At 42.9% G+C, this 18608-nt stretch overlaps 1 protein-coding gene across 2 annotated transcripts; it reads right to left on the bottom strand.

Moving 5' to 3' along the window:
• Window positions 1-604: 604 nt before the first annotated feature.
• Window positions 605-13408, bottom strand: slc26a2 (solute carrier family 26 member 2). 2 transcript variants are annotated; one of them, XM_021583603.2, is made up of 5 exons: window positions 13303-13408; window positions 10297-10391; window positions 2904-3516; window positions 1713-2452; window positions 605-1546 (listed from the first exon to the last, which is right to left on the bottom strand). In XM_021583603.2, exons 3-5 carry the CDS (start codon window positions 3498-3500, stop codon window positions 745-747), a joined length of 2139 nt encoding a protein of 712 aa, XP_021439278.1. In that variant the 5' UTR covers window positions 3501-3516; window positions 10297-10391; window positions 13303-13408; the 3' UTR covers window positions 605-744. The 2 variants fall into 2 exon arrangements, with proteins under 2 accessions (XP_021439278.1, XP_036826124.1); XM_036970229.1 differs by lacking the exon at window positions 10297-10391.
• Window positions 13409-18608: the final 5200 nt, after the last annotated feature.

Here is an 18608-nt window from a genome sequence, read left to right as displayed (position 1 = left end):
GCCATTTTCCTGAGGAGTGGCTTCCGTCTGGCCACTCTACCATAAAGGCCTGATTGGTGGAGGGCTGCCGAGATGGTTGTCCTTCTGGAAGTTTCTCCCATCTCCACAGAGGAACTCTAGAGCTCTGTCAGAGTGACCATCAGGTTCTTGATCACCTCCCTGACCAAGGCCCTTCTCCCCCAATTGCTCAGTTTGGCCAGGTGGCCAGCTCTAGGAAGAGTTTTGGTGGTTCTAAACTTCTTCCATTTAAGAATTTCGGAGGCCACTGTGTTCTTGGGGACATTCAATGCTGCAGAAATGTTTTGGTACCCTTCACCAGCTCTGTGCATCAACACAATCCTGTATCGGAGCTCTACGGACAATTCCTCTACGGACCTCTTGGCTTGGTTTTTGTTCTGACATACACTGTCAACTGTGGGACCTTATATAGACAGGTGTGCGCCTTTCCAAATCAATGGATCAATTAATGGAAGCAGGATGCACCTGAGTTCAATTTCGAGTCTCATAGCAAAGAGTCTGAATACTTATGTAAATAAGGTATATCTGTTTAATAATTTTAATACATTTGCTAGAATTTCTAAAAAACAGTTTTTGCTTTGTCATTATGTTGTATTGTGTGTAGATTGCTGAGGATTTGTATTTATGTAATCCATTTTAGAATAAGGCTGTAATGTAACAAAATGTGGTTAAAGTTAAGGGGTCTGAATACGTTCCGAAGGCACTGTACAATCTTTAAAGCTCTTGTTAACAGGACGTGTCACAGTCACCATTCTGAGATGAGAGGCTCTGTGCATAGAGGACGGCATCGCTGATGGTGAAAAACACTCTTTCCTTTTCTCCCATACCCTTCTCTGGGTAGTAACCACCTCTGTTCAGTGACTCCAGTACTGAGGTATTACACTGGGCCAGGAACACCTGTACCCCATTCTCCTTATAATCCTTATACACCTCCTTCAACGCATTGACCCCTGCTGTGTCCAGGAACAGCACCGGGCTGCAGTCTATCACCACAGAGTGGAAGTTGACTTGATTTGGTAGGAAGACTTTGGTGGTCAACTCTTTCTCTTTACCCTTAGTCCCGCCCTCCCCTCCTGTCATCATGGCTACTTCTTCTTGCTTTCTCCTATGTTTCTCCAGCTTCCTGCGCCGGGCCTTCTCCTTGACGGGATCCAGGCCCAGGCAGCGGTACAGGGCCTTCTTGAACAGGCTCTGGTTGGCGTAGTAGATGGGCGCCTCGTAGCGGAAGATGGCCACTCCAGGCTGGGACTGCAGGCCATTGTAGGAGGCCAGGTCCTGATAAAGCTCCCGATGGCCAGCCCGGCCCAGCTCCAAGGCCTGGGCTCTCTGGGTGCGCCCCAACACACAGAAGGCTGAGACCATAACCCCCACCAGCAGGCCTAGCTCGGTGTTTATCAACGCTGAGGTTGCCATGGTCACCAGCCAGATGGCGGTGTCCAAGCGGTTCACACGCCACATCCGCGGAACGTCTGTGAACTTAAGCAATGCTCCCCGGAGATTCACCAAGATGATCACTGCTAGCACACACCTGGAGAAGACATGGAAACACAGCAAGTCAATAAAGTCATCATCAAATCAGGTGGAACATTATTTTCTGGCAAACATTTTCAATACGAGCAAACTATGTGTGGTGGAGGTTTAGATCTCATGAGATGAACATATATAGTGTTACACAGAGAATAGCATGATCTTACCTCTGCAGAGAGTAGAAGAGGGGGGAAATGACCAGCAGCACCAGCAGCAGCACCAGGGCTGTGACCAGGCCAGACATCTGAGTCTGGCAGCCTGTAGACTCCTTCACCAGGGTCTTGGTCAGGGCAGCGCTGGTGGTGAAGCAGCGAAAGAAGGAGGGCAGGATGTTACAGAAGCCTATGGCGTACATCTCCTGGTTGGGATCCACCACGTAGCCGTGCTTCTTGGCAAACATCTCAGACAGGGAGACGGTGATGGCAAAGCCCACAATGGCTATGGAGAAGGCATCTACCGCCACGTTGGGGATCAGAGACCAGGACGGGAGCTGTGGGGGCAGGAAGCCCGTGGGGATGGCGCCGGCCACTTTCGAGCCGTACTCCTGCTCGAAGTGGCCGAAGTGGGAGGCCAGAGTGGCAGCGATGACAACAAACAGCTCGAAGGGGATGGGGGCTTTGAGCTTGGCCTTGAAGCGGTCGTTGAGTTCTTTGGTGGGGACCAGCACTGCCAGGCACACCATGCTGGTGACCAGGTCACAGAGGTTGGTCTGGCCCAGGTTCTGGAAAAGGCTGACCCAGGTCTTGACGAGGGAACCCCAGCCCTGGGCGCGGGGCAGCTCCAGTCCCAGGAGGTACTTGACCTGGGAGGTCAGGATGGTGAGAGAGGCCCCCGTGGCGAAGCCGCTCAGGAGGGAGTCTGACAGGTACACGGATACAAAGCCCACCTGCAGGAGGCCCATCAACACCTAAAACCACAGAGTGAAAACAGAGAGGGAGTAACGGCTCTAGAAAAACAGAGAGGGAGTAACGGCTCTAGAAAAACAGAAAGGGAGTAACGGCTCTAGAAAAACAGAAAGGGAGTAACGGCTCTAGAAAAACAGAGAAGGAGTAATGGCTCTAGAAAAACAGAGGGGGAGTAACGGCTCTAGAGAAACAGAGCGGGAGTAACGGCTCTAGAAAATCTGAGCGGGAGTAACGGCTCTAGAAAAACTGAGAGGGAATAACGGCTCTAGAAAAACTGAGAGGGAGTAACGGCTCTAGAAAAACTGAGAGGGAGTAACGGCTCTAGAAAAACAGTAAAAGTTATACTTGTCAGGGCCAATGACAATCAACCTGTTATAACATGAATTAATTATTTTTGTCATTGATTTTCAACACGAGACATACATACACCATTCCCTCTCTACACACATTTACCTGGTAGACCCCTGCTGTAAATGTGACTGTGGTCCCCACCATGATGGCATAGCAGCTCCTATCACAGACCGGCCCTCCGGTGCTGTTCCCCATGCCCAGTCCCAGGGTAGCGTTGTTCCTGATACTCTCTGTGATGTACCCTGCCAGTGCCAACTCCCTGTCCACCACCTGGCCCACCAGCAGGCACAGCACCCCGAAGATGCCCACAGATATGTGGCGTGAGGTGCCCAGCAGGGTGTAGATGATGCTGGAGAAGAAGGAGGTGTAGAGGCCATAGATAGGGTCCTGGCCTGCCAGCAGAGAATAGGCAATGGACTGGGGCACCAGCAGGATGCCCACTATCAACCCTGACATGACATCACCCAGGATCCAGTCTTTGAGCTGGTAGCGTGGCAGCCATTTTAGGATGGGGACGAACCCTAGAACCTGGGCTTTGGCTCGCTCTGAGCTGCATGTGCACTGCTTTTTCAGTTGGTGAGAAACGGCTGTCCTCCAGTTTTCCTCCTCCTTCTCCCTTCTCTCCAGCACGAATGGGACGTGTGGGCCGCTCTCTGCTCCCTCATCTGCTGAGGCACAGCAGTACTCTTGAGCCATCATAGCAGGCCCCCCTTCACTTTACACAGAAAAAAAGAGAGTTAAAAAAGTCAGTCATTGGGAGCGGCGGTACTAATCTAACATATGGAGAAAAAAATTAGGTGGTCATATCATACATTTTTTATTTATTTTTTGGCACAAAACTACCTCCATACTTCTATTCGTTTGTATGAGTTACCTCCAGACCAATCCCGTGACACTTGTGGGGGTCGTAGAGCAAAACGTTAAACACCATTGTTTTCGTGACATTCTAACCTTTCCATAGTGGGGTTAGTTTGTAGCTCAAATAGGTTGGACCCTACAGACAGAAGTTGGCACATCAGCATCACCGACTTCAGATGAGTCCCATGACACTTGTAGGGGTCATAGAGCAAACAGTGAATACCTTCGTATTCGAGAGTCTCCCCTTTCATAATAGTTTTGTAGGCCAAACTGTTCAGAAACTACAAATGTTTTGAGAGAAGACCGATTTTTGGATGTCTCATGGTCAGACAAACACCGCTGTAGCTCCGCCACCTTCCACCGCAGATGCGGAAGGCCGACATAGGCGAATGTGGTGGACTGAGACACAGCCCAGTTTAAGGTGATATCTCTAGCTTAAACTGACAGATTTGGATCTTTTTTTTGTGTTACTTAGATTAGACTCTTAAGATTAAAGATGGCAACTGTTAACCAAACTGATATTTAATCCTACTGTCAAATAGTGGCTGCTTTATTTGCCCTGTTTCACACATATACAAGTGCGTAACATGTAAAAGTGTGTGGTGTGAAATGAAAATGTGTTTTTTGCATATCCCACTCCCCTGACACACCTTCAGAGAGTGGGGTCATGGCATGGACCAGCCATTATTGACGGCAACCCTGGAACAATTAGGGTTAAGTGCCTTGCTCAAGGGCAGATCGACAGATGTTTCACCTAGTAGGCTCTGTGATTTGAACTAGCAACCTTTTGATTACTGGCCCAACGTTCTAACCCAGGGATCATCACTAGATTCAGCCACGGATTGATTATTTGTTGAGTGGATGGTCGAGGGGCCAGAACATAATCACAAACCAAATAAAACAACCAGCCCGCCGGTTGGGGAACCCTGCTCTAACCGCTAGGCTATCGGCCGCCCACCGCTAGGCTACCTGACGATATGATTCAGTTGGGGAACCCTGCTCTAACTGCTAGGCTATCGGCCGCCCACCGCTAGGCTACCTGACGATATGATTCAGTTGGGGAACCCTGCTCTAACCGCTAGGCTATCGGCCGCCCAACGCTAGGCTACCTGACGATATGATTCAGTTGGGGAATCCTGCTCTAACCGCTAGGCTATCGGCCGCCCACCGCTAGGCTACCTGACGATATGATTCAGTTGGGGAACCCTGCTCTAACCGCTAGGCTATCGGCCGCCCACCGCTAGGCTACCTGACGATATGATTCAGTTGGGGAACCCTGCTCTAACCGCTAGGCTATCGGCCGCCCACCGCTAGGCTACCTGACGATATGATTCAGTTGGGGAACCCTGCTCTAACCGCTAGGCTATCGGCCGCCCACCGCTAGGCTACCTGACGATATGATTCAGTTGGGGAATCCTGCTCTAACCGCTAGGCTATCGGCCGCCCACCGCTAGGCTACCTGACGATATGATTCAGTTGGGGAACCCTGCTCTAACCGCTAGGCTATCGGCCGCCCACCGCTAGGCTACCTGACGATATGATTCAGTTGGGGAACCCTGCTCTAACCGCTAGGCTATCGGCCGCCCACCGCAAGGCTACCTGACGATATGATTCAGTTGGGGAACCCTGCTCTAACCGCTAGGCTATCGGCCGCCCACCGCTAGGCTACCTGACGATATGATTCAGTTGGGGAACCCTGCTCTAACCGCTAGGCTATCGGCCGCCCACCGCTAGGCTACCTGACGATATGATTCAGTTGGGGAACCCTGCTCTAACCGCTAGGCTATCGGCCGCCAACTTCTAGGCTACCTAATCAGTCGCTGACATCATGTCACCAAGCTTGACAGTTATAATCAACTGACTCCAACAATCAATAACTACAGAGAAAACAGAAAGGGCCAATATGTTTGGCGAAACAGGGTTATTGACAACTCATTTACTTACCAGTGTTCTCAATATACTCTTGACATGTCATATCCAGAAAATGGAACAAGTTACTTGGTGTAATAACTCTGTAAGTACAATACAGTGTAACAAGTATTCTAAGTATTCATTGTTACCCTACTATACTTTGAGTGTTAATGATGTAGGTTTAGTTGCATTACATTGCACAGTAACAGGAACGTTATAACATTAGTTATAATTTGTCTTTCACAACCTAAAATCTCTCTGGTGTGTGCCTTTTTGTGTCAAAGGCAATAGTTGGGTGCGGGAGTGTTTGCCATAACAATTTGGAAAATGATTGACTGGACAAATATTGGAGTTCCACTTCCTGGAGATGAAATAGCAACGAGGATGTTAGGCTGTAGCCATAAAGACATACTAGCGGTGCTCGGATTAGCTGTTTGTTGACCCGCACCTGCCCGCAAATGCTAATAACCCATCCACAACCGCCTAACTGTGTTTAAGTGAAAATCTGAGGTCCGAAATATAGAAAATTAGCATGTAGGTTACAGCGGAACGCTTTTTTGACAGGGGGTGCAGGATTTTTTGACAGGGGGTGCAGGATTTTTTTAGTGCCTGATTTAGATATGTTCCTGCTTATAATTTTCAACATTTTAGTGGGCTATTTGTTAGTCAATTTATCTATAATTAGATACATGCAGCTTCTCTTCTCTTTTCTCTATGTTGCCCTAGGAGACTAAATAAACCCTTGCTAACAGAATGTCATAAATCGATATAATGAATGCTTCAATCTAGTTGACATGGGTACCGTTTCTCTGTCATCTCTGCTTCTTTCGAGGGGAGAGATGTTTATCGCTATTTTTTATATATATATATATATATTTTTTTTTTTTCCTGTGCAAAATATCCAAATGACATCAGTTTGTAAGGAAATAGAAAGCTGTGAAAATGACCCAACACTTTTCTGATAAGATTTCAGTTCGGCTTGGATGCATATTTAATGTGGTTGAAATTCACTATCAGGTTTAATGATGCTGATAAAGATAGCGTCTGCAGAGGTGCATTCATATTCTCTCAAGATGCTGAAAGAAAGAAATTATATTTCTCCACCCTTGTTCCCAAGTTCAGATTTATCCCACATTTAGTGCATCATTTTACTGCAAGAAATGCTTCATCCTTCAGGAGTTAATATTAAGGCTCTGTGAGAGGTTATAGACCTACAGTCAGTGTGCACATTTCAGTTTCCATTTAACCCATCTGAACAGTTGGCTACAGTTCCCTTGACCTGTTATTCAACTGAAATGTGTCTTCCGCATTTATCCCAACCACTCTGAATCAGAAAGGTGTGGGGGGCTCACTTAATCGACATCCACGTCATCGGCACCCAGGAAGCAGTTGTTGTTGGGGCCTATTTGAAGTCCCTGTCTTGTGACTGTCGACAGGGGCGGACTTCGTGATTTGGAGGCCCCAGGCAGAGACCAGTCTGAGCCTCTTATCAGCACCTGTATCCCCCCGCCTAGAGTCTAAAGATCTGGGCTTGGTTTCCACTAAGCTAGCCTCATTGAGAACCAGGCTTCCCTAATACGGGTAAGCTTAGGGAAGTTCATAAAAATAGCTAAATAAGGGTGGAAACCATGTGTAAATCAGCGACGCCTCACTCCACGTCAAACCCATCAAATGCCTTACTTTGGCGGTCCAATAGCGCTCACAAGATTAGTGTAGTAGGTGCAACAGTGTATGACGATAATTTTTACAGTCTATGGTGAGGATGGCCAGGAAATTGCAGATTAAAACCCCATCAAAATATGTTGATGTACCACAGGAGGTTGGTGGCACCTTAATTGGGGAGAACAGGCTTGTGGTAAAGACTAAGTGAAATGGTATCAAATACATGGCTTCAATGTGTTTGATGCCATTCCATGTGCTGCGTTCCGGAAATTATTATGAGTCGTCCTCCCCTTAGCAGCCTCCTGTGTGATGTACAATATGTCGATTTTGTGTATAGAGTACATTTCTGACAAAACAGAATTACGTTTTACCTCCAGGTTTTCTTCCATTTTCTGCAATGTTGCAAAACTAAAATGCAGAACAACTCTGCAAAATGTGTCCTTCCCGGTCTGAAAACAGTGACGAACTTAACACGTAGCACCAACGGGCATGTGGGAGAGGGTTCTTGAAATGTAACATCCAATCAAAATCTTGCCATTGGGAGCCAGCGGACCATTCAAACCATTTATGCAATACAAAATTCTCCAGACATGACAGCAACGTGATTTTGGAGGTATGATAACTACTACTAAGCTTACATATGGATTTGTTTTAAGAAGTGCATACCAAGGATACGTTAGCTATTTATTTGGAATTTTAGAACCCCTGCAGGTATAAAAATATATATATATATATACAGTATCAGTCAAAAGTTTGGACACCTACGCATTCAAGGGTTTTTCTTTATTTTCACTATTTTCTACATTGTAGAACAATAGTGAAGACTTCAAATCTATTAAATAACACATATTGACTCATTAAGCAACCAAAAAAAGTGTTAAACATATGAAAATAGATTTTATATTTGAGATTCTTCACAGTAGCTACAATTTGCCTTGATGACAGCTTTGCACACTCTTGGCATTCTCTCAACCACCTCCATGAGGTAAACACCTGGAATGCATTTCAATTAACAGGTGTGCCTTGTTAAAAGTTAATTTGTGGAATTTCTTTCCTTCTTAATGCGTTTGAGCCAATCAGTTGTGTTGGGACAAGGTAGGGTGGTACACAGAAGATAGCCTTATTTGGTAAAAGACCAAGTCCATATTATGGCAAGAACAGCTCAAATAAGCCGGAACGACAGTCCAGAGAAACGACAGTCCATCATTACTTTAAGACATGAAGGTCAGTCAATCCAGAAAATGTCAAGAACTTTGAAAGTTTCTTCAAGTGCAGTCGCAAAAACCATCAAGCGCTATGATGAAACCGTCACAGGAAAGAAAGACCCAGAGTTACCTCTGCTGCAGAGGATAAGTTCATTAGAGTTAACTGCACCTCAGATTTCAGCCCAAATAAATGCTTCATAGAGTTCAAGTAACAGACACAGCTCAACATCAACTCTTCAGAGGAGACTATGAATCAGGCCTTCATGGTCAAATTTCTGCAAGGACACTAAGGACACTAATAAGAAGAAGAGACTTGCTTGGGCCAAGAAACACGAGCAATGGACATTAGACCGGTGGAAATCTGTCCTTTGGTCTGATGAGTCCAAATTTTAGATTTTTGGTTCCAACCGACGTTTCTTTGTGAGATGCAGAGTAGGTGAACAGGTGATCTCCGCATGTGTGGTTCCCACCGTCAAGCCTGGAGGAGGTGTGATGGTGTGATTTTTTGGTCCAACCACCGTGCCTTTGTGAGACGCAGAGTAGGTGAATGGTTGATCTTCGTATGTGTGGTTCCCACTGTGAAGTATGGAGGAGGAGGTGTGATTGTGTGGTGGTGCTTTGCTGGTAACACTGTCTGTGATTTACTTAGAATTCAAGGCACACTTAATCAGCATGGCTACCACAGCATTCTGCAGCGATACGCCATCCCATCTGGTTTGAGCTTAGTGGGACTATCATTTGTTTTTCAACAGGACTATGACCCAAAACACCTAAGGCTGTGTAAGGGCTATTTGACCAAGAAGGAGAGTGATTGAGTGCTGCATCAGATGACCTGGCTTCCACAATCACCTGACCTCAACCTAATTGAGATGGTTTGGGATGAGTTGGACCGCAGAGTGAAGGAAAAACAGCCAACAAGTGCTCAGCATATGTGGGAACTCCTTCAAGACAGTTGGAAAAGCATTCCATGTGAAGCTGGTGAGACGCAGAGTAGGTGAATGGGAATCTCTGCATGTGTGGTTCCCACCGTGAAGCCTGGAGGATGAGGTGTGATGGTGTGGGGGTGCTTCGCTGGTGACACTGTAGGTGATTTATTTAGAATGCAAGGCACACTTAACAAGCATGGCTACCACAGCATTCTGCAGCGATACGCCATCCCATCTGGTTTGCGCTGAGTGGGACAATCATTTGTTTTTCAACAGGACAATGACCCAACACACCTAAGGCTGTGTAAGGGCTATTTGATCAAGAAAGAGAGTGATGCAGTGCTGCATCATATGACCTGGCCTCCACAATCACCTGACCTCAACCCATTTGGGATGGTTCGGGATGAGTTGGACCACAGAGTGAAGGAAAAACAGCCAACAAGTGCTCAACATATGTGGGAACTCCTTCAAGACTGTTGGAAAAGCATTCCAGGTGAAGCTGGTTGAGAGAATGCCAAGAGTGTGCAAAGCTGGCATCAAGGAAAAGGATGGCTACTTTGAAGAATCTAAAATCTAAAATGTTTTCATTTGTTTAACACATTTTTGGTAACAACATGTTTCCATACAGTATGTGTTATTTCATAGTTTTATGTCTACACTATTACTCTACAATGTAGAAAATAGTGCAAATAAAGTGAGTAGGTGTGTACACAGTACCAGTCAAAGTTTGGACACACCTACTCATTCAAGGGTTTTTCTTTATTTGTACTATATATTGATGAAACATTGAATTTGGCTTTACTGCTATTAGCCCATAGAAACACAATGAATAACAGATTCATACATGGAAAAACTGAAATGTAATCAAAAGGAAGAATGTTTTGAAGTGTCTGTCCCTATACTTGAGAGATATTAAGAAAGCTCAGGAATTACCCGTATATCTTGACGTGGAAATGTCCTATTCACTTCCATACATTTTTCGGCCCCATTACCAGGTTACCTTCAGACGCGTGACACATGTGGGGATCCTAAAATAGAAAAATGGAGAACACGTGAGCTTCATATTTCCGTAGAGGGGTCATATAGCGCCTCACAATCATCACACATAACATGCTATCATCCTATTTTACTACTTCATCTAAATCTTTTCCAAACATTACTTTTCTGGCCCTCCCTTCTCTTATTTTCAACTCTCCATTTCGCAGCTTTTATCTTATTGAATTAAACTCCGACATTGTCCTTTTAGCCTTCGTGGTTCGATGTTAACTTTCTGCCACTTCCTGTAGGCTATTTGGGGCGTGTACAGTTTAGGCCGTGAAGTTTAGCCTTACATGCTGACCAGACCGGACACGACACGTGCGCGAGATTCGCAAAATAAATTTAGAAATCCATGTTATTCAATTATTGCACCCACACACGCACCAACGAGCGTCTGTGATGCCAAGGGCTAAAATAGAACTCCTTCCTATTTCTGACCCGGATCGCGCTGAAAGTCCTACCTCTCCCATCTCCTCATTGGTTTATAGAAGCAGGTACCCGATTGAAAGACTAACTGTTTTGCCGGAAGTCGTGATAATACAATGAAAGTTTAGATGGATCTCCATATAAATTAAACGATGAAAAAGCCTGGAAGGAGGAGAGATGACTAGAAACGATTCGGTTGGCTGTTTTGTGTGTGGATTAATTGTCGGAGTAGAGGTCCTTGTGCATTTCAGGTAAAATAACAACTCAATGTTTATATCCCAGGACAAATTAGCTAGAAACAGCAAGCTAGCAAAATAGTACAAATTAACGTTAGCTAGCAAGTGCAAGCTAACTAGCTAAATTGCCATACATGTTTGATGCTTTTTGACCTGTCCCCAAATTAATGTAATTGGTTCAGTCTGTTTTGATATTTTAACCTGCGTGTCGTGATCACGTTTGTTGTGGGGAGGCAAAATAAATTTGCGCACGATAGCTCACGCGCGCAGCCACTTTGGGTTCCGTGTTACATGCTGACTACACCGCTTGCGTCATGTGCACGAGCGTTGCAAGATAAATTTACACATACATGTTATTCAATTATTGCACCCACACTGCTCATGCACGTCAACGAGCGTCTGATTTGCCAGTTGCTAAAATAGAAATTGGTTCTGCTTGTGATGCTTGACGCGCTGCAAGTCCCGCCTCTCCCATCTCCTCATTGGTTTTTAGGAGCACATACCCATGTGGGTGATTGAAAGATGAACTGAGGTCCACACTCCAGTTGGTTGACAACCGCCATATAACGTCCAAAGAAGATGAAGAAGCCTGAATGAGGAGAGATTACTAGAAACTAACTCTGTTTAACGTTACCCTTTTATCTGTGGATTAATTGTCGGAGTAGAGGACCATGTGCATTTCAGGTAAAATAACAACTCAATGTTTATGTCCCAGGATAAATTAGCTAGCAACAGCAAGCTAGCCAGCTATTGCCATAAATGTTTAATAGTTTTCGACCTATCCGCAAATTAATAGAGTTGGTTCAGAGTTGATTTTGATACTTCATTCTGCATGTCCTGATCGCGTCTGATGTGAGTGGACAAAATCAACATGAGCGCGATGGCGCACGTAGACAATATAGATATAAATTGCACAAGAATTATAATTGTTATGGATTTTTTACTTATTATTTTATCTTCATTCAACCAGCCCACTACCCACCTGCCCTTCATCCACACAATAGACTATTTCATGACCCTAAACCCGCTCGCCCCCCGGTTATGAGTCAACCCACTCATCACTTATGCATACAGTAACGCTAATGACTGTCACTGTGCATATAGGGCATACATAAAGCACCGATCTATAGGATTAATGCGTCATGCAACAGACCGACTGAGAGAAAGTAATATGTGGTATTGCCTATAGTAGCTAGTCTACATAGCTATAGCAAGGCAAAAGTGCATGTCATGCATTTGCAGTGGTGTAAAATACATAAGTAAAAAATACTTTAAAGTACTACTTAAGTCGTTTTTTATGGTATCTGTACTTTACTTTACTATTTATGTTTGACTACTTTTACTTCACTACATTCCTGAAGAAAATATTGTACTTTTACTCCATACATTTTCCCTGACAACCAATAGTACTCGTCACATTTTGAATGCTTAGCAGGACAGGAAAACTGTCAAATTCATGCACTTACCAAGCGAACACGTGGTCACCCCTACTGCCTCTGGCCTGGCAGACTAACTAAACACAAATTAATCTTTTGTAAATAATCTCTGAGTGTTCCCCTGGCTATCGTACATTTTAAAAACAAGAAAATTGTTCCATCTGCTTTGATTAATATAAGGAATTTTATGTGATTTTATACTTTTACTTTTAATTTTGATACTTAAGTATATTTGAGCAATTACATGTACTTTTGAAACTTAAGTTACTTTCAAACCTTTTAGACTTTTACTCAAGTAGTATTTTACTGGCTGACTTTCACTTTTACTTACTACCTTTCTATTAAGGTATCTATACTTTTACACAAGTATAACAACTTGGTACTTTTTCCACTACTGTGCATATGCCATCTTTTTTGATAGTCCTACTGTCTTCAGATATAATTAGACCTAACGTTACTCTTTTTTAACCCTGTACATAATGGTTTAAACGACATTAACCTCATAAAAAAATATATGTAGGCCTAATCGATGAAGTCAAGAAAGTATTTGTTATAAAGTTGTTATAGCTAAATATGAAATAGCCTAAAATATTTGTCATTAACTTATACAACGGCAAATTTAGGTTGCATTAGGTTATGAATGAGGACCATTGTGAACAGGTTGTCAACGTGTACATCACCAGGTTGCCTACTGTACAGTACTTTGTTGACAGCAGTTTAGACAACATGCACGCACATATCTAACAAATCATTCTCTTCGGTTACTATTAATTCGATCTATTCAATTGCAGAACATTACTCACCTGAGACTGTTACTGCTCTCCATTTATCAAGGTATTAGTAACAAAATCATTGGATACTTTTTGTTTGGTTCAGCCGGAGATTTGTAGCGCTCTCCGCGTGTGTACGTAATGACGTTTGAAGCCCAATCCGAACGCCCCAATCACATGATATGCTACAGGAAACCCCTTTCACGTGACAGCACACGCACACAAGTTCTCAAATTCTCTAAAAAGAGTAGCATTCTCTTCTGAATCTAGGAAGAAAACAGTCAGAAAACATCACACCATATATCACAGGGTAGCCTAGTGGTTAGAGCGTTGGACTAGTAACCGGAAGGTTGTGAGTTCAAACCCCCGAGCTGACAAGGTACAAATCTGTCGTTCTGCCCCTGAACAGGCAGTTAACCCACTGTTCCCAGGCCGTCATTGAAAATAAGAATTTGTTCTTAACTGACTTGCCTGGTTAAATAAAGGTAAAATAAATAAAAATAAATCACACCGTATATCACTGATGATGTGTCGAGTTGAGAAACTATATAGTGATGCAACGACTTCTCTTTAGTGCAAACAAATGGCATGAAGCGTAACTTTGACATGCCACAGTTGGGAGCAACCTATTATCAGAGCATTTCGGATTATTCTGTACGTAAATACGCATGATCATCATTTAGTATTACAGGATAATGCCATAAGGAAGAAATTGGCTATGTCAGTTTAAGGTTTAATCTTTCTTCCACACCATTAAATAGTATGATTATTTATGAGGTTATGTTAAATTGTGTTATATTACATTAGAATCCCAATGGAATAGTTGTCAAATAGTAGGATGTATAGTATCCTACGTCTTGATTGCACCAGTATGCCTTTACAGGTTTGGTATGATATCTTACTTTCAGATACTGGTATAATGGTTGGACAATATCATACATTTTCAACAACAGATTGGTAGTACAGTATCCAATGTTTTGAATGCACCCGTAAATGCTTTGACCGAATCAATATTGCTTCACCTGTTCATCTGTGACGAATTTAATATAACAATGCATGGTGAGATTTACACAACAATCCAAATAACTTTGTTCAGGGTTTACATTTCACCCACTAATGAGTTAGATTGTGGGCCAATATGTAATGTATGTTATTTTTTATTCTATGTTTTTATGGAGGAATAAAGATTAGACCTTAAACTGAAATAGCCTGTCTTTATATCCTATAAACAACAGCTTTTCAAGACACCTGCCTGCCTGCCCTTCCTCCTTACATCCGTTTTGTCTTGATAATGATCATGATGAGTGATGATAGTAAATATTATTATGGCACTGTCAGCTGAAGGGTGGGACTATAAACAACAAAAAAACAAGATAACTAATGTAAAATATACTATGTCCGTAAAATGTATATAGGTTCAGAACTTTTGTGAAACATCACAGCGCTTTTGAGAAATATATGACAAATAGAAATAAAAACCTGAATGGTCTTCATAGATAGATGGGAGGGATTGAGGGTAGCTGAAGGATGGGACTAAAAACAAACAAAAGATAACACATGTAAATATACTGTGTCCGTAAAATGTATATAGTATACATAAGCTGGAAGTAGAACTGTTGTTGTCCATTAGTTTACTCCAATTATTGGAGGGATTGTACGGTTAGGTGAAAATAAGAAAGGAAAACATACCAAAATAATATATATATATATATATCTACTGGACCAGTCATTAGTTTGGACACACCTACTCATTCCAGGGTTTTTATTTATTTTTACTATTTTCTACATTGTAGAATAATAGTGAAGACATCAAAACTATGAAATAACACATATGGAATCATGTAGTAACCAAAAAAGTGTTAAACAAATCAAATCAGATTATATTTTGGTCACACCCTGATCTGTTTCACCTGTCCTTGTGCTTGTCTCCTCCCCCCTCCATGTGTCGCCATCTTCCCAATTATGCACTTTGGTATTTATACCTGTGTTCTCTGTCTGTTTGTTGCCAGTTCGTCTTGTTCGTTCAAGCTTACCAGCAGTTTTCCTGTCAGCGCCTATCGTTTCCCAGCCTCTCTTTGCTAGTCCTCCCAGTATTGACCTTTGCCTGCCTGACCTCTCTGCCTGACCCTGAGCCTTCCTGCCATCCTGTACCTTTGCCTTTCCCTGGATTTTCGACCCCTGCCTGCCTTGACCTGTCTTTGTCTGTCACGGTTGCTACAATAAACAGTGTTACTTCGACAGTCTGCATCTGGGTCTTACCTTGATTCCTGAAAATATTCCTGATAATATCTTCAAAGTAGCCACCATTTTCCTTGATGACAGCTTTGCAAACTCTTGACACTCTCTCAACCAGGTTCACATGGAATGCTTTTCCAACAGTCTTGAAGGAGTTCCCACATATGCTGAGCACTTGTTGGCCGTTTTTCCACCACTCTGTGGTCCAACTCATCCCGAACCATCCCAAATGGGTTGAGGTGAGGTGATTGTGGATCCAGGTCATATGATGCAGCACTGCATCACTCTCTTTCTTGGTCAAAAGCCCTTACACAGTCTTAGGTGTGTTGGGTCATTGTCCTGTTGAAAAACAAATGATTGTCCCACTCAGCGCAAACCAGATGGGATGGCGTATCGCTGCAGAATGCTGTGGTAGCCATGCTGGTTAAGTGTGCCTTGCATTCTAAATAAATCACCTACAGTGTCACCAGCGAAACACCCCCACACCATCACGCCTCATCCTCCAGGCTTCACGGTGGGAACCACACATGCAGAGATTCCCGTTCACCTACTCTGCGTCTCACAAAGAAACGGCGGTTGGGAACAAAATCCTACAATTTGGACTCATCAGACCAAAGGACAGATTTCCACCGGTCTAATGTCCAATGCTTGTGTTTCCTGGACCAAGCAAGCCTCTTCTTCTTATTTGTTCCCTTTAGTAGTGGTTTCTTTACAGCAATTTGACCATGAAGTCCTGATTCACACAGTCTCCTCTGAACAGTTCATGTTGAGATGTGTCTGTTACTTGAACTCTGTGAAGAATTTATTTGGGCTGCAATTTCTGAGGATGGTAACTCTAATGAACTAATCCTCTGCAGCAGAGGTAACTCTGTGTCTTCCATTCCTGTGGCGGTCCTCATGAGAGTCAGTTTCAACATAGCGCTTGATGGTTTTTGCGACTGCACTTTTCCGGATTGACTGACCTTCATGTCTTAAAGTATTGATGGACTGTAATTTATCTTTACTTATTTGAGCTGTTCTAGCCATAATATGGACTTGGTCTTTTACCAAATAAGGCTATCTTCTGTATACCATCCCTACCTTGTCCCAACAAAACTGATTGTCTCAAATGCATTAAGAAGGAAAGAAATTCCACAAATTAACTTAAAACAAGGCACACCTGTTAATTGAAATGCATTCCAGGTGACTACCTCATGAAGCTGGTTGAGAGAATGCCAAGAGTGTGCAAAGCTGTCATCAAGGCAAATGGTGGCTACTTTGAAGAATCTCAAATATAAAATCTATTTTGATATGTTTAACACTTTTTTGGTTACTACATGATTCCCTTGATTGAGTAATTGTGTCCAGACTTTGGACTGGTACTGTATATATACAGTATTTAGGGGAATTTCTCCCATTCTTCTCTGCAGATCCTCATAAGCTCTGTCAGGTTGGATGAGGAGAGTCGCTGCACAGCTATTTCCAGGCCTCTCCAGAGTTGTTAGATAGGGTTCAAGGCCAAGCTCTGGCTTGGCCACTCAAGGACATTCAGAGACTTGTCCCGAAGCCCCTCCTGCTTTGTTTTGGCTGTGTTCTCAGGGTTGTTGTCTTGTTGGAAAGTGAACCTTTGCCCCAGTATGAGTCCTGAGTGCTCTGGAGAAGATTTTCATCAAGGCTCTCTCTGTACCATGCTCCATTCATCTTCCTTTCGATCCTCATTAGTCTCCCAGTTATCCATTTTCATAACACTTTTTAATTATGTTGTAGTTAACATGACCTAAAGCATTCACAAAGAAGTATCCTTGTTTATTAAAGGCAATAATACATTGTTTATTAGAGCAGCTATTCATGTTAGTGAAGTGGCAATTCTTGAATGGCGCTGGTATTTGAGCATGGCATTTTGGGAAAAATTTATTTCATTTTTCTAGATTGTTTTTTCATCTAAATCAACAAACCTGTCCTGAGTCAGAGTAGTGTTGAACGGTAATGCAAAAATGACTTGCATCAAATGTTGAAGGAGGCAAGGTGTAAATCAGTTGCATATCAGACGACCTAACAATCAGAAATAACGAGCAGAGACTGGCTTACTTAAATACATTTACTGACAGAGTAAATAAATATAGGGACATTCAGAAAGGCACTTCATTAAACATGATATTATATCATTTCAGAGGCACTTGAAAGTACAGGAGAACATTTACAATTTCCAGTAATAAATATTTCCCATCTGATGATCTCGCATGATCTCGACATTCATTGTCTCTATATTCTACATGCAAATATAACAGTTTTACAACTGCAATAAACTAAAGCAGAAGGTAACACTCTTCCCCAGCACTGATTACTGACTCTAGCATAACTTTAGTCAAATGTAGCCATAAATATATACTGCTATGGCTAAAGGACCATAAGAACATAAATACAAAAGAAACATACAGCATTAAGGTATCAAAACCCCTGAAAGCACAAAGGAGGTTTGATTAAAATGTTAATACAATTTTGCAATTTTGGACTGATTTGACCAAATCTTTCTGATATAAACTGAAACTTTGAGTTATTGAAAACTTCTGGCATGGCCTAAACTGTCTGGAGTGAAGGATTCTGGGAGTGTCTCTGAGCAGCAGTCTGGAAGGCTGTAAGTGTAATAGATCAATAGAGGTGTTTTTCTACCTAAAAATGTACTTTCTACTGTTAATAAACTCCTTACATTCCAGAAAGCTAAGACAACACATTTATCAATCACTACTTCACCACAAGTTGCAACTGAAAAACAATCATGTATAATTTTTAACTGACACATTCTCATACCGCATTCAAAACAGATAACACCCTCTTACTCTATAACCATTCATCTTGTTGACACCAGCTCTACTTTTGCTGTGGTAACAAAGGATCGAAAATGTCAACAAAAGTAACATTCCCTCTGTTTAAACAAGAAACAAACATGGAGGGAAAAATGGGTGCTAAATCATGGTGCCACAGCCAGAGGACCGAACATTGCTTAAAAAAAGAGTCCTAAAACTTGACAATGCATTCTGTCTTAGATGAGATTGTAACAGAAAGTTCATTTTGGTTCACAGTCTGACAAGATGAAGATTAAGATTACATAGTAGCTATGTAATCTT

The sequence above is a fragment of the Oncorhynchus mykiss genome, chromosome 31, assembly GCF_013265735.2.
Source record: "Oncorhynchus mykiss isolate Arlee chromosome 31, USDA_OmykA_1.1, whole genome shotgun sequence".
In the NCBI taxonomy this organism is placed as follows: Eukaryota; Metazoa; Chordata; class Actinopteri; order Salmoniformes; family Salmonidae; genus Oncorhynchus; species Oncorhynchus mykiss.
The sequence above is the reverse complement of the archived record's forward strand: the minus strand, read 5'-3'. Positions and strand labels throughout refer to the sequence as shown.

Excerpts from the sequence above, each read along its gene's own strand:
- slc26a2 (XM_036970229.1), bottom strand. The coding sequence starts at position 13,325 with ATGGAGAGCAGTAACAGTCTCAG. Across the intron at positions 2,453-2,903 it reads TTACAGCAGGGGTCTACCAG|GTGTTGATGGGCCTCCTGCA; the intron begins GTAAATGTGTGT and ends CTGTGGTTTTAG. Across the intron at positions 1,547-1,712 it reads CTCTTCTACTCTCTGCAGAG|GTGTGTGCTAGCAGTGATCA; the intron begins GTAAGATCATGC and ends TGTCTTCTCCAG.